The sequence below is a fragment of the Papilio machaon genome, chromosome Z, assembly GCF_912999745.1.
Source record: "Papilio machaon chromosome Z, ilPapMach1.1, whole genome shotgun sequence".
NCBI lineage: Eukaryota > Metazoa > Arthropoda > Insecta > Lepidoptera > Papilionidae > Papilio > Papilio machaon.
The window spans coordinates 5,594,612-5,607,266 of NC_060016.1; the positions used below are offsets into that span (position 1 = coordinate 5,594,612).

General features: G+C 32.6%; 2 protein-coding genes across 2 annotated transcripts; one reads left to right on the forward strand and one right to left on the reverse strand.

Annotated features, from left to right (window-relative positions):
* The first annotated feature begins 382 nt into the window (after positions 1-382).
* LOC123723486 (macrophage migration inhibitory factor-like) lies at positions 383-1,185 on the forward strand. Its single transcript, XM_045686244.1, has 3 exons — positions 383-545; positions 636-811; positions 1,081-1,185. Exons 1-3 carry the CDS (start codon positions 438-440, stop codon positions 1,157-1,159), a joined length of 363 nt encoding a protein of 120 aa, XP_045542200.1. The 5' UTR covers positions 383-437; the 3' UTR covers positions 1,160-1,185.
* Positions 1,186-4,845: 3,660 nt separating this feature from the next.
* Positions 4,846-9,346, reverse strand: LOC106717129. The gene is made up of 4 exons (XM_014510848.2): positions 9,175-9,346; positions 8,852-8,910; positions 5,326-5,639; positions 4,846-5,005 (listed from the first exon to the last, which is right to left on the reverse strand). The coding sequence occupies exons 1-3, from the start codon at positions 9,331-9,333 to the stop codon at positions 5,354-5,356; spliced, it is 504 nt and encodes a 167-aa protein (XP_014366334.2). The 5' UTR covers positions 9,334-9,346; the 3' UTR covers positions 4,846-5,005; positions 5,326-5,353.
* Positions 9,347-12,655: the final 3,309 nt, after the last annotated feature.

The window sequence follows — 12,655 nt, forward strand, 5'->3', positions numbered from 1 at the left end:
GTCAGATGTTATGCGAGATATACGTATCTATAAAAATCATAATGTTTTTTATAAAACTAATAAAGCTTTGATATTTCAAAGAATTCTCATTCCGAATTCAGTTAAGTAACACTTATTGAGAAGAAAGCTGTTATCGTGACTCCAGTGTTAAAAGACCTATAAAAATAAGAAAACGTCCGATCGCACAATAATTTATTATTAGAGAACATATTAAGGTAAAGTACATAAACTATTAATTTTAAGAAAAATAATTCAATGTCATATCTTATTTACTTAACATTGAACCCCCTCTATACAAAGATTGAGTGTATTTATAACAAGTCTAATCATTTTAATACGTAAACAACTCAGCAGTTGATAAAACAAGTTGACATTTTATACAAAGTTTCATTATCGTTTCTCAGACTTGCGCTGTGTAGAACGTTGATATCGGAATAATGCCGTGTTTAAAAATATTAACAAATATCTCCAGTTATAAAATACCAAGGGATTTTGTTGATAAAATAATCCCAGTTCTGGCAAAAGCGGTAAAGAAGGATGTTAACGTAAGTATGAATTATTAAATAACCAACGATTTTTTTTTGTATTAGTAAATTTGTCGCATGATTTTGATATTGCATTTATTTTTGTTACAGAAATTTATATGTGTAATAACAGGAGATTGTCAAATGTCGTTCGGCGGCGAATCGTCAGAGCCCAGTGCTATTGCTACTTTAGAATCTATTGGTAATCTCGGTCCGAAAGAAAATAGAGAGATCGTTAGAGAATTGTCCAAATACTTGGAAAAGGAACTTAAAGTCAAACCCGACAGGTACGTTACAAACGATATTAATTTGTCAAAACTAAATACAGGCATACTAGTGGTCACACGCGACTCCATCCGCGCGGTATTAAAAAAAACTTAGTAAGTAGCCTATGTGTTCTTCCACACTATGTTCTACGTCTTTGCCAAATTTCAGCGATATCCAGTGAACCATTCTGGAGATACCTTCTAACAAACATCCGTCCATCCATACATCCAAACTTTCGCATTTATAATATTAGTACAATTAAATTATTATTATGTCGGTTCCGTTACAGATTTTTCTTGACCTTTTATGATTTACTACCATACAACGTTGCCAAAGGAGGTGTTACTGTTGAGGAAATAGGAGCATGAAAACATTGTACAAGCGAAAAATTTCACGTTGTTTATTAACAATGTATTCATACCAAAATAGAATGGAATAAAGTAATACTTATATAACTGTTTAATTTTTTTTATATTATCCACAGTTATTTTATGGATATCGTACTTAATAGGATATATTTAACATGCATATGACAGCACTGATTACTTTGTTTGTTGATTACTTGAGAAATGAATAAGAAATGTAACGATAATTTTTAATGATATGCGTGTAACTTGAATTCATTTTTGCTATAAAAGCATATATTTTAAGAACCTTAGCATTAGTTCGATTACATAATTACGAAGCAATAGGGTCACTAACAGGATACATACATACACTTAGTGCACAAATGAATTTTTCTATCCATGATCATTTTGTCAAATAAACCTACTGAGACTCAAAAACATATCATATTTATGGTTATCACCAAAAAGCTACAAATGACTTTAACTGTCAAATTAAAGTCATAAAATGTCAAAAATATGGTAAGTTTCAGTTTTAGTTAAAATCTGTGCCTAAAATGTGTCATTCAGTTATATCTGATATGATTAAGAGAAAAATGAAAGCAACCGGTTTTAATGATGCTGTCTAATCTACAATGGTGGGCTACCAACGCAATGACAGCCTCACTCATAGTCAAAAGTTTGCTGTTGGGTGTTTCACTGGCATCATAACACGCTTGATTACACAACCTGTGGACATCATAAAATTAAGAACGCAACTACAAAAAAGAAAACATATTAAACACCTTAGCATGTTCGAAATGAGCAGGAAAATTTTGAGGGAAGAAGGCTTTAAAGCTTTTTTTCATGGACATTACATTGGACAGGTATTTTAGTAACGACGATTTTTTTTACAACTCATATACTTTATTGCGTGACTTCGGCTTAACATAGAATTTACATTGGTGGATCTAAAAGTAAACTTGATCTACGGGACTCCCAATATTTATTAGTTCACATAGTTTATCATGGGATCGAACACGAGTTTTACTGTGCGATATGCCTGATTAAAAGTTTGCTATGTAAAGTCATAAATGTAAATGTTTTACGGTTTAAACTTACGGCGGCTCGTGTTTAGATGCAAGCGCACGTCTCCGCAATTGTGTACAAGTTGGTCCCTCTACAGATGCTGCAACTGCACTACCGATACTTAAAATTGTGTTTTATGTATGTACCCTCATCCGATATTCCGAACTGCCATAAAGTTTAGATGCATCAATTGTATAAAAATAATTTTAGGTCCATTCTATCCTATCCGTGAGTACTCAGTTCTTCATATATGAATTAGTCTCAAAACAAGTCGTTAATTCGGGAATAGATGAAAAACATATGTAAGTATTTTTGTTATATTATTTTCTTTATATTTACTTTGAAAAAAATATAATTGACGAATCACCATTAAAACATTGTGATACTTTGGGTAACATTTTGACAGGCGCTTTTTATTTCGTTTTGGCTTTCATTTACCAAAATACCATTCATTTTGAAAATATACCGAAATCTTCATTCAAGACGAGGATTTCATTTTATCTTGTACTTTAATTGATAATTCGTCACAGGCTTTTTTAAAAGAAGTCTAGTTTAAAGAGTATGAATATAAGACTATATTGTCATAATACATAGTTATCTTACAATTTTGTAGGCCCACAATGTTGTTCTTCAGTGGGATTATCGCCGGCTGCTGTTCAGGCGCCGTCGCTTTGCCTCTAGAAGTGATCAGAGTTAGACAGATGATTGCCAAAGAACAATATAAGGGGATATTAAACGGTGCTAAAGCCGTATACAAAGCGGGGGGTATTCTTGCTTTCTACGAAGGACTATCAGCTTCTCTTATACAAGTAAGATTTTCGTAGTTGTTTAAAATAAAATAAGAACATCTCAATATAACACCAAATAAATTTTGTTATATAAATAAGATTATCAAGCTTAAGGGGCAAACAAATAGTGGGACCATTAATGAAAAGAATGTCTTATGGTTTGGTACATTTTTTTTAATATAAACTTCAAGATTTTTAATTTGCCGCCCGCGTGACCGCTTAACTTATAAAGGTCTTAATTACGTAGTTTCGCTTTTAAGCCCCTGATACTACATTAAGACAAGTAACATCTTTGAATTTCATTTTCAGTACGGGCCTGCTGTTGGTTTGTCATTCTCTGTGTTTCGCTTTATGCAACCACTACTATTGAAAAAAATGGCTCATCGTCGTGATTGCGACGATGCTCTCAGTACTGAATATAAGCCAACGCATGTGGTCGTCGCAAGCATGATTGCTGGATCCACGGCGGGATTTATTTCAAAAACTGCTACGTATCCTCTAGACTTAGTAAAACGGCGACTGCAAATTGGAGTAAGTAACGTATTTTTTTTTTCTTAAGCAAACATTTTGGCACCATACCTTACCTTCGCTGTTTTCAAATTTAGTTAAGAGTCAGACTTTCTATAGTTAATTTATGGTACAAGTAATGAATTCATAGACCTTCACACAATCAACAACATGAGAGACGTAACGTATCCTTAAAATCGTTGGAGCACATGCGAGACAAAGTTTTGAAACAATCACTTAAGCCGTAGCCTAGAGGGGTAGGTAAAGAGTATTGATTTACAATTGCCACTTTCATCCTAGTAAATTTTTCTCGCTTCGCATCTTTTTATGCTCGTATGTTACGGGTCGCGTTATCCTTTTCTTAGGCTGTAGTTAAATTGCATTCGCCACCGTAATTCACGTTTGCTAATAACCTTTAAACTTTATCTAAACTGTATATAATCCTTTAAAATTAATTCCAGACTCATAAAGAAGATGATAGGTTCACCACCAACGTTACTTCTCGTCATCTAATTCGATGCACAAAATTTCTAACATGTATTCAAAATATAATTAAAAAGGAGGGCTTTAGTGGTCTATTTCAAGGTTGGCTAGTAACAGTACTTAAATCTCAATTAACGAGTATCGTAGCATTTACAACTTACGAATGTACATGTTATGTTGTTAGAGAATTTAACAAATCTGTACGATAATATTATTTATACATAAATTTGGATGAATTATATATCAATAAGTGTTGATGTCTGTTATTTTGTTATATTTAAAATACTATCAAATGTTTATAAGAAAACTTATTAATAAATCTTTACACAACCATCAGTACGCTAACGTCTTATTTCCGAGAACTTTTATAGTAGTAGTTCCCAGAGGAATAAGTACTGTCTTCAGCCCGAAATGCCAAAGCAAGCATCGGGTCCTTCCGTGTTATTTATAACAATTCATTATTTTTATAACAATGATAAATAGGTGTCGATAACAAAAATCCATTGTGGTGAATAGTTTGCTTCTTTTTTATCCGAGTGCATTAATTCTAAAGTACGTAAAAGCACTTTTGGTTATGTCAAAAATATATCCAATAGGTATTCATAGATTCTACTACTACAACTAGTAAAACTACTTTTGCCAATAAAAAATCAGTGACTAGTATGTATTATACACATACACTCACACAACTTACGCCTGTTATCCTGAGGAGATCATGGACCTCCATTTGACGTGGCCAAACGAACCTCCGTAATCCACTTTTCGCCATTTCGCAAGACGGGACGTGACGGGTGGCGAGCCGCGTCAATATTTATTACAGTTATTAGATTATACTTTAGTGGTTAAAGGAAGAAAATAATATGGTAGAATTCAACATTCATTTATTTTGTCTTTGGTTCTTACATTAAAAAAACAACGGTAACAATTCATCTACATTAATAAGTGGGTGTAACATCTGCACTGGTGGGTATACTCTGCACAGTTGTAAGTACGACGAGGTCTTGGTTTGTACTTAAAATAAAACCTGAAAACAAAATAAAAATATTAATCAATATTAATTACAATTATTTTATACAAAGTTGTGAAATAAGTGAAACGGGCATCAGTGTATAACTAATAACTGTAGAAGAAACACTATCAATGGAAGTGTATATTTCTAACCGTGGAATTCCAATGCACTACGCTTGTAAAAAAATAAATTATATTTCGTAGTCAATTTTATTCAAGAAAATGAAAGGGATGACAATATTTATTGCCTGAAGGTTTCGACATTGAAATCAATCAATGTTAAAGCTATCTATTATCTAGGGGATGTGTTTCGTTACTGTAAAACACAATTCTCACCTAATCCTAATCTAATATGTAAAGAGAATCAGTGCCAGCCGTGCGACAGCGACTCGCTCTCCCATCCGTGATGCACCTCTTCGTGATGGTCGTGAACCGGGACGTACACCTGCTTCTCCACCTCCACCTTCTTGATGACAGGCACAGGCACGTGCTGCACCACGGGCACAGGCACGTGCTTGTAAATAGGCACCTCCTTGATCACGGGCACCTCCTTGATAACAGGTACGTGCACTGGTACATGCACTTTGGAGACGTGGTGATGGTGAATTGTGTGGATCTTGTACGGCACGTGGATTGTCACATGCTTATGGCTGTTGAAAAAAAATATATATATATTAATATATAGCACTTTTAAACTGAACCTAGAAACTTACAATCAAAACTAACTAGGCTGTGTCTTTAATGAGATATGACACAAATAACTGGTGGTAAATTAACTATTACATGATCATCAAGATCAGTTCCAGTAATATTATGATTATATAATACTATATCGTGAGTACTGCTTGCAAATTACGTCATACTTAATGTTTGTAATTTGCCCCAGCGACGTTATCGAATATTACCATTAATTTAATTTAATGTGATACGGTACAGTCTGGATTTTGTGCTTTAAAATTAAAATTCTACCCTATAAGACTAGGCAATGTTGAAAATTGTATATACTTTTCCTCCACATTTATCATATATACTACTGTTTTTTATGTTAAGTCTTATATTACCTATTTTTTTTTTAAATATACGAATAACAAATAATTAAACATTATAGGTAATAACAGTACTTCGTTAACGATATGGTGATTACACTGATAATATAACTACATTACTCAGAAATGTAAGCTCCAAGTGATGTCATTACGATGGTTACATGATTTATGTAAACCTCATGGCATATAATTCGAGGGAACCTGACATTTCCTCCACATTATCGGGGCAGTGAAAGTTGCATCGCAATTTATTCGCAGAACAACTGTGAGTGGACATGTATTGTCGTCGACTTGGAGGTCGCTCAGGGTAAATTCATAAATGACTATCACTCTATAGCTTTAACTTAACGTCCATCAGATACTTTTGCGGATAAAAAAACTTTTTTATATTAAGAATTAGTTTCAACAAATTTTTTGCAGTTATATTTTAACGCGTGATAGTCACTTGGAATCTGTCTAATATTGGTCTTTCACTAATACATATAAAAAAAGGATTATAGTCATATAATAAAAGATAGATTAGATTAATTGATCTAAATTCTAACAATAACGTGAAAATTATTTTTTGTAATTATATAAACGTTAGTTCCTGATAGTAGTCAACTAGTACTTTAAATATAATATTAATTGAATAAAAAAACATGGCAGCAACTAACGTTGAAAGAACTTTAATTGATTTAAAAACTCAACATATGAATGGAAAATACCGTTAATTGATATAAATAAAAAAGTACCTAATTGTTTAAATAAAAACTATCATAACAAGTTTAATTGTTACGTCGTTAACGCTGCAGTTACATAGGCCTACTTTCATCCGTCCAGTTCGTGAATTTGATACGGGCCAGTCCAATTAATCCCGCTTACATAACAATATGTAACAAATACGATTGAAGTTTTGTTTCACCGTGTAAATCATACATATGGAAGAAAGTGGTACATGTCCGTTTTAAATCGGAAGTCTCGACATCAATGTATATTAGCGCTTGGCAAATTGTACAGCTTTTCAGTTTCGGCTCTAGGTTGAACTCCAATAGATATATAATTTTTGATATTCTATGTTAAAAAAATTATATTTTTTGCAAAACTGTAGCCAACCTTTAATTCTATTTCCATTTATGTTTAGTTGGTCCGCTACAAATATAGTTTATTACTTTATGTGCATGTATTCTACTAGGAAATACTCTACAAAGGGTGTTACTATAAGTGAACTAGAGTAAAACTATTATGCATTAGATAGCTTGCAACAAGACTTCCTTAAGTATCCATTACTCACGAACATTTCTGCTTGGTCTTTTTTACTAACATTGTTATAACATTATTCGCGTCACATTTATGTAAGTGTGAATTTTAAACAGCTCGTAAACGGTGCATATTAAGAGTGCGTACGCATCGTTTAAATTGCGACAACTCTTGTTTTTAATCTGCATTCGCAATACTTACGCTTTTGGTTACGTAAAATGTTTAACAGAGGCGGTAAGCATAAATAAAGCCATGTAGAACCTTTCACCAAGAGGACCATGGTAACAGGCGTAGACAGGAAATAATTATATGGGAATATGGTAAATAAAAATGTAATTGAAATTGAAAAAAAAGAATACCAGTAATTTAAAAAAGAAACAAATATCGATATACGATATTTTTGTTTTGAAATAATTATAATCAATGATTACTTTCACTTTAAAAATGAACTTGCAAGGCGAGTCAGTGTGACACTGATATATAACAAATAAAGCATTTTAGTTTTAACTTTCTTCGTAATTATGAATAATAGAGATACACAAAAGCTTGTGCCTCAATTTTATTTTGTACTTCCTGTAATTCTGAATTACTACTTTTCTCACGGTTCTTTCCGGAAGACTTTAATATATGCATTATAATTTTACTTTGCCTCCCACGGTTTACTAAAATGACATGGATTAGAACCAACTGCTATCATTGATATCAAATACATACATACATTACATTTCTAAATCATTTTTAAGTGATTAGATGAAAAAAAAGGAAAATTTTAACATCTAAAAAAATCTACAACATATATATACATCAAAAGAAACTGATTAAATGTAATAAATTTTGTTAACTTTACTTAAATACAATTATGAACATCTTTAGTAGGTTCATCGCAAACATACTTTAAAAGTTATCTGTTAATTCTAGATCTCTGCCAAAAATGTCATAGAGATCGGCTACTAGGTAGTACAATGAAAACCCTTGGACCTTGTTAATCTAAATACGAAATGCAATAAAAAAAAATGGTATAATTTACAGCAAATTAAAAAGGGACACTCTGTGTCTTCGCAAAAGAGAATAGGAAGCGGTTTCTATATAATGTCGCAAAAAGCACTGAAGGTATAAATGAAAGCATAAAATGCGGATATTTGTTCTCGGCAAGTTAGACACGCAACAAACACTCCCTTTAATTTCTAGAAAGCTTTTATTGACTGATTCATATTATTAAATACTACGCATTCCTTAACGTTCATACAAATAATAATTACTAAACAGACGTTATTTAACTTTTTTGTCTTTTATAATTGTCATTTCAACAGTTACTGTCATTGTTCTTTTTAGACAACAATTTCGTCTCTCAACCTCTGTCAGCTCCCATATTTTTGTTGAAAAGAGAATAGCTTGTTCGCCAATTGTTTAAGATAAATAATCCATTATTTCACCATTCACTGTTTTACACAAATATGAACCTGATTTTTTATTTTTGACAAATATACACTGAACGAATCCACTTACTTATTATTTAATTAAAATTAAATGTTTGCCTTATTATTGTTTTCTGATTGAATAACAGTGTTAGTACTTACTGTCCGTATCCTCCAGGAATGGGCACTGCGACCGTAACGGCAATCACGACGGCGAGAAGCTAGAAATAAAATAACGTTTTAATTATCAAACGTTTTTATACATTACCATGTTTATCAAACAAAATAATTAAATTATTTCTAAATATACCTTTTAAAATAACTATGTCGTAAAATAAACTCTAAGCCGGTTATTTACTCTAGTTAAATAAAACTCCAACTAACAATTATGTTAAATTAATTTTCTTTTATTAAATTAATTTTGTTTGAAATAAGTTTAATATTGTAAAGGGGATGTATTTAATATGATATATCGTGAGACTTACAGCGAGTTTTGCGTACATCTTGCTTGTTTTGCTGGACTGACTGTGATACAGTAAACCTGCTGAGTCTTGCTGGCTTTCTGCTTGATCTAAACCTTCCACAAGCTTATATATGCGCCGAGCGTATGTCCGAGAATTACATAATACTGCCCCTTGGTTCATCCCTACTAACCCGTTTTACCCGACCAAATTGAAAAGGTGGGAGATATTTGACCGTTGAATGTAGAAAGGTGCCGTGATCAAACTGGTGGGGCTATTCGGTAGCGGAGGATCTAGTTACGTCGTTCATAAGTTTATACGGACAGGTCTATAGAAGGTTGCAACTTAAACGTTGTGTTGAAAATATTTTTTTCGGTCATTCGTGATGGAAGATTTTGCAGTCAATTGAGATTTTTTATGTGTTTGGTAAATTAAGATTTTTTTAGTTTTAAAGTAACGTTTCAAAATGTGCACCTATTAATTTAACAACATAATATCTTAATTACGATAAAACATCTCATTTTTATTTAGGCTTTACTTTGCTTATAGCCTTCAACTATCCCAGAATGCTGGTTTTTTTAATGTAAAGGGGACGTTTTATTGCAATGCGATTTTGTTATATTTATTATTTGTAAACATCTAAGCTTTGCGAAATACATTTTCACTAACTGTACTGCAAAACATTATACTTGTTGTTCAAGTTTTTTACTAATATGTATGTTTATTCAGAAGCGGATATATCCTGATATAGTTATGACTATTCACAAACCATAACCACTGTATATAAATTACTAACGTCATGGGGCCTGCTTGCACTACCAAAGATAGTTTTACTGTACAAGGGCGCAGATAGGTATTATCGGAAATCTTGTGCTATAATAGATCTGTAATCTGCTACTACATCTGCGATTTAGTATAAATGCAGTTGGCAATAACTAGCTGTTTTTGACGTATTCCTTAGAATATATATGTCATACATATTTCACTTGCAATAATAGTTGGAGTATTTCTTTCTAACGATACTCATAATAAAATCAAGATTAGTGGATTTCTATGGTGTTAATTATAAGTTTAATAGATGTTGTTCAAAAACTAATTATAAGATATTATGAAAATAAACTGGATGAAAATAAAAAATAAAAACAAGCTTGTTTATAAAATAAAATTTAATGTAGTTACTAATATTAAGGTTTTACATCTTTAGTAAACACCAACAGCATTAAGTATAAACTTTTGGCCTTAAATTCTAAACATATTATTGACAATAATGTTTTCGGGCGTATACGAGTATAATTATTTATTGATGTCACACCCTTCTTGTCCTTTGTTTAATATCACTCGAAACGCATTCTTCCTCGGTGCGTAATAGGGATAATCCAGTAGTCATTCGGGCTTATTTTAAAACTAATAACGAGTTAATAATCTTTTTCACTTTTCAATACAACACATGAATAACGTTGCATAAACATTTGTATCATAAGATTTATTCCAACTTAAAATTAACGTATAAAAATAATTTACGTAATAATGATATACTGGATAGTAAGTTGATGTGTTACTGATCTCTTTAATGGCAATTTACATTCAGTTCTTGTTACGATATGATATACTTTTATATAAAAATATAACTAAGTATATCGTTTGCGAAGTAAACTTTCGTAATATGGTGATATATTTTATATTTCCGGACATAATAGTCTGGTATTTTCTGTTGCTTTGCTGGTTTTTTTATGGAAATACAATTCATGAGAAGTCTGCCCACGAAAAATGGAGCGTTCTCACATACATGAAAAATTATTTACTTTCAAAAGATGTCTCGATGGCTAGAATTCATATTTTATAATAAGACTAGTTATTGCCATCGACTCTGTCCGCGCGGCATTAAAAAAAAACTTTATAAGTAAGTATGTGTTCTTCCAGACCATGTTCTACAAACGTGCCAAATTTCATCAAGATCCGTTGATCCCTTCTGTAGATACATTCAAACAAACATCCATCCATTCATCTATCATAACATTCGCATTTATAACTTTAGTAAGAAGTAATAAATAAGAAACATAATTTATTTAAGAACAATAACTTTTTTCTTAATATCACTGCATGGATTCTAATAAAAAGTAGTGCTGTCGCCACTTTTTCAAAGAGATTGCAAGGGTAGTGTTTTTAAATAAATGTGTCGCCAGTGGAAACCCACCTTTAGTGAAGTTTGTTACTGTACGACCAGCTAATAAAAGTTCCAAGTTTGAGTCCGAGCTGTGAACTGGAATTTTACGGTACAATATTGTATAGTCCAATTTAGTAAGTTTAATTACGGGCACATTCTTGTGAAACTAAGTGAAATCAACACATAAACAAACTACGTACGCAATATTACGTATTTACTTTAACGCTATATTACTTTCTTGTAACGATACGGTTGTGTAAATCAGGTGACGCGGTGTCGCATCACGGAACAAGCCAGGCAGTTCTAAATCAAATTACGTTTCCGAAGTTTAATGCTCAGAGTAACTAGAAAATGTATTTCCGTTAAAGCTATTTAAATGTAAACCAGCTCATTTTTATCACTACACGACTGCCGGTCGGGCCGATCGAACGAATCGATGATCAAAGAGTCACGCGGAACCGGGGGGTGTTGTGAAACACAGAAATAGGGGTGACGGGTTAATCCATCTATTTCAAGTATTCCCCTGATTTAGCATTCTGTATAATGTAACACATTGTCATCGGTACGGAATAGAATTTAAATCATAACCATGTTAGCAGGATGTACTAACTGCTCACTGCTTCATCCACGTACAGTTTGCTACGCGAGCGAAGCTGGGGGCGGTAGTTACTAACTATAAATAAATTGTCGTACTTTTAGATCCACTGCATCATTTCGTTAAAACTGAACGAAATGTAGAAAACTTAAATCTGAAAAACAGTGTAAAATAATTATGTAGATTTAGACATATATAACACCTTTTATATTAAATACCGACGACGGTAAACATATGGGGCACATAACTCCACTATTATGTAATAAAGAACGTTACCTCTCAAGGCTTTTGTAGAGCCGTCCAACGGCGCCTGGGACGGACACGCACCGGTCTTCTATCTCGCACTCTTCCTTACTCTCATAACGATAAACGGATTTGAAGGGAATAATAATATAGGTGTGAAATATTTTAAAAGATATAAGGATAATAAAAACGGGCGAAAGAAAAATTCACATGGGCGAAACTTTTTGCAAAAGGTTTCAGCTTGTTGGGGATTTATAACGATAATAAATTAGACGTAGCTTTTTTTAATATCTGGGCGGCTCAAGGCCATCAGTCATCAGTCATCCTCTCGCATCACTCTCGCTACACATAAAATTGAGCGCATCGACTCGCGCCAAATTAAGAGCCGCCCAGATATCTGATTATTAGTATGCTGGTAGTTTGTAGATGTAGAAATGTAGCAAAGTGTTATTAGGCGAAAATTTAAACCTTTATCAGAATTTAAAATTTATTTTCAGCAATAC

What these genes read in the sequence shown, in the direction of transcription:
- LOC123723486 (XM_045686244.1), top strand. Translation starts at nt 438, where the DNA reads ATGCCGTGTTTAAAAATATTAACAAATATCTCCAGTTATAAAATACCA. An exon ending in CGGTAAAGAAGGATGTTAAC is followed by an intron (nt 546 to 635) that starts GTAAGTATGAAT and finishes TTTTTGTTACAG; the next exon opens with AAATTTATATGTGTAATAAC. An exon ending in CTTAAAGTCAAACCCGACAG is followed by an intron (nt 812 to 1,080) that starts GTACGTTACAAA and finishes GTTCCGTTACAG; the next exon opens with ATTTTTCTTGACCTTTTATG.
- LOC106717129 (XM_014510848.2), bottom strand. Translation starts at nt 9,333, where the DNA reads ATGAACCAAGGGGCAGTATTATGTAATTCTCGGACATACGCTCGGCGC. An exon ending in AGATGTACGCAAAACTCGCT is followed by an intron (nt 8,911 to 9,174) that starts GTAAGTCTCACG and finishes TTTTATTTCTAG; the next exon opens with CTTCTCGCCGTCGTGATTGC. An exon ending in ATTCCTGGAGGATACGGACA is followed by an intron (nt 5,640 to 8,851) that starts GTAAGTACTAAC and finishes TTTTTTCAACAG; the next exon opens with CCATAAGCATGTGACAATCC.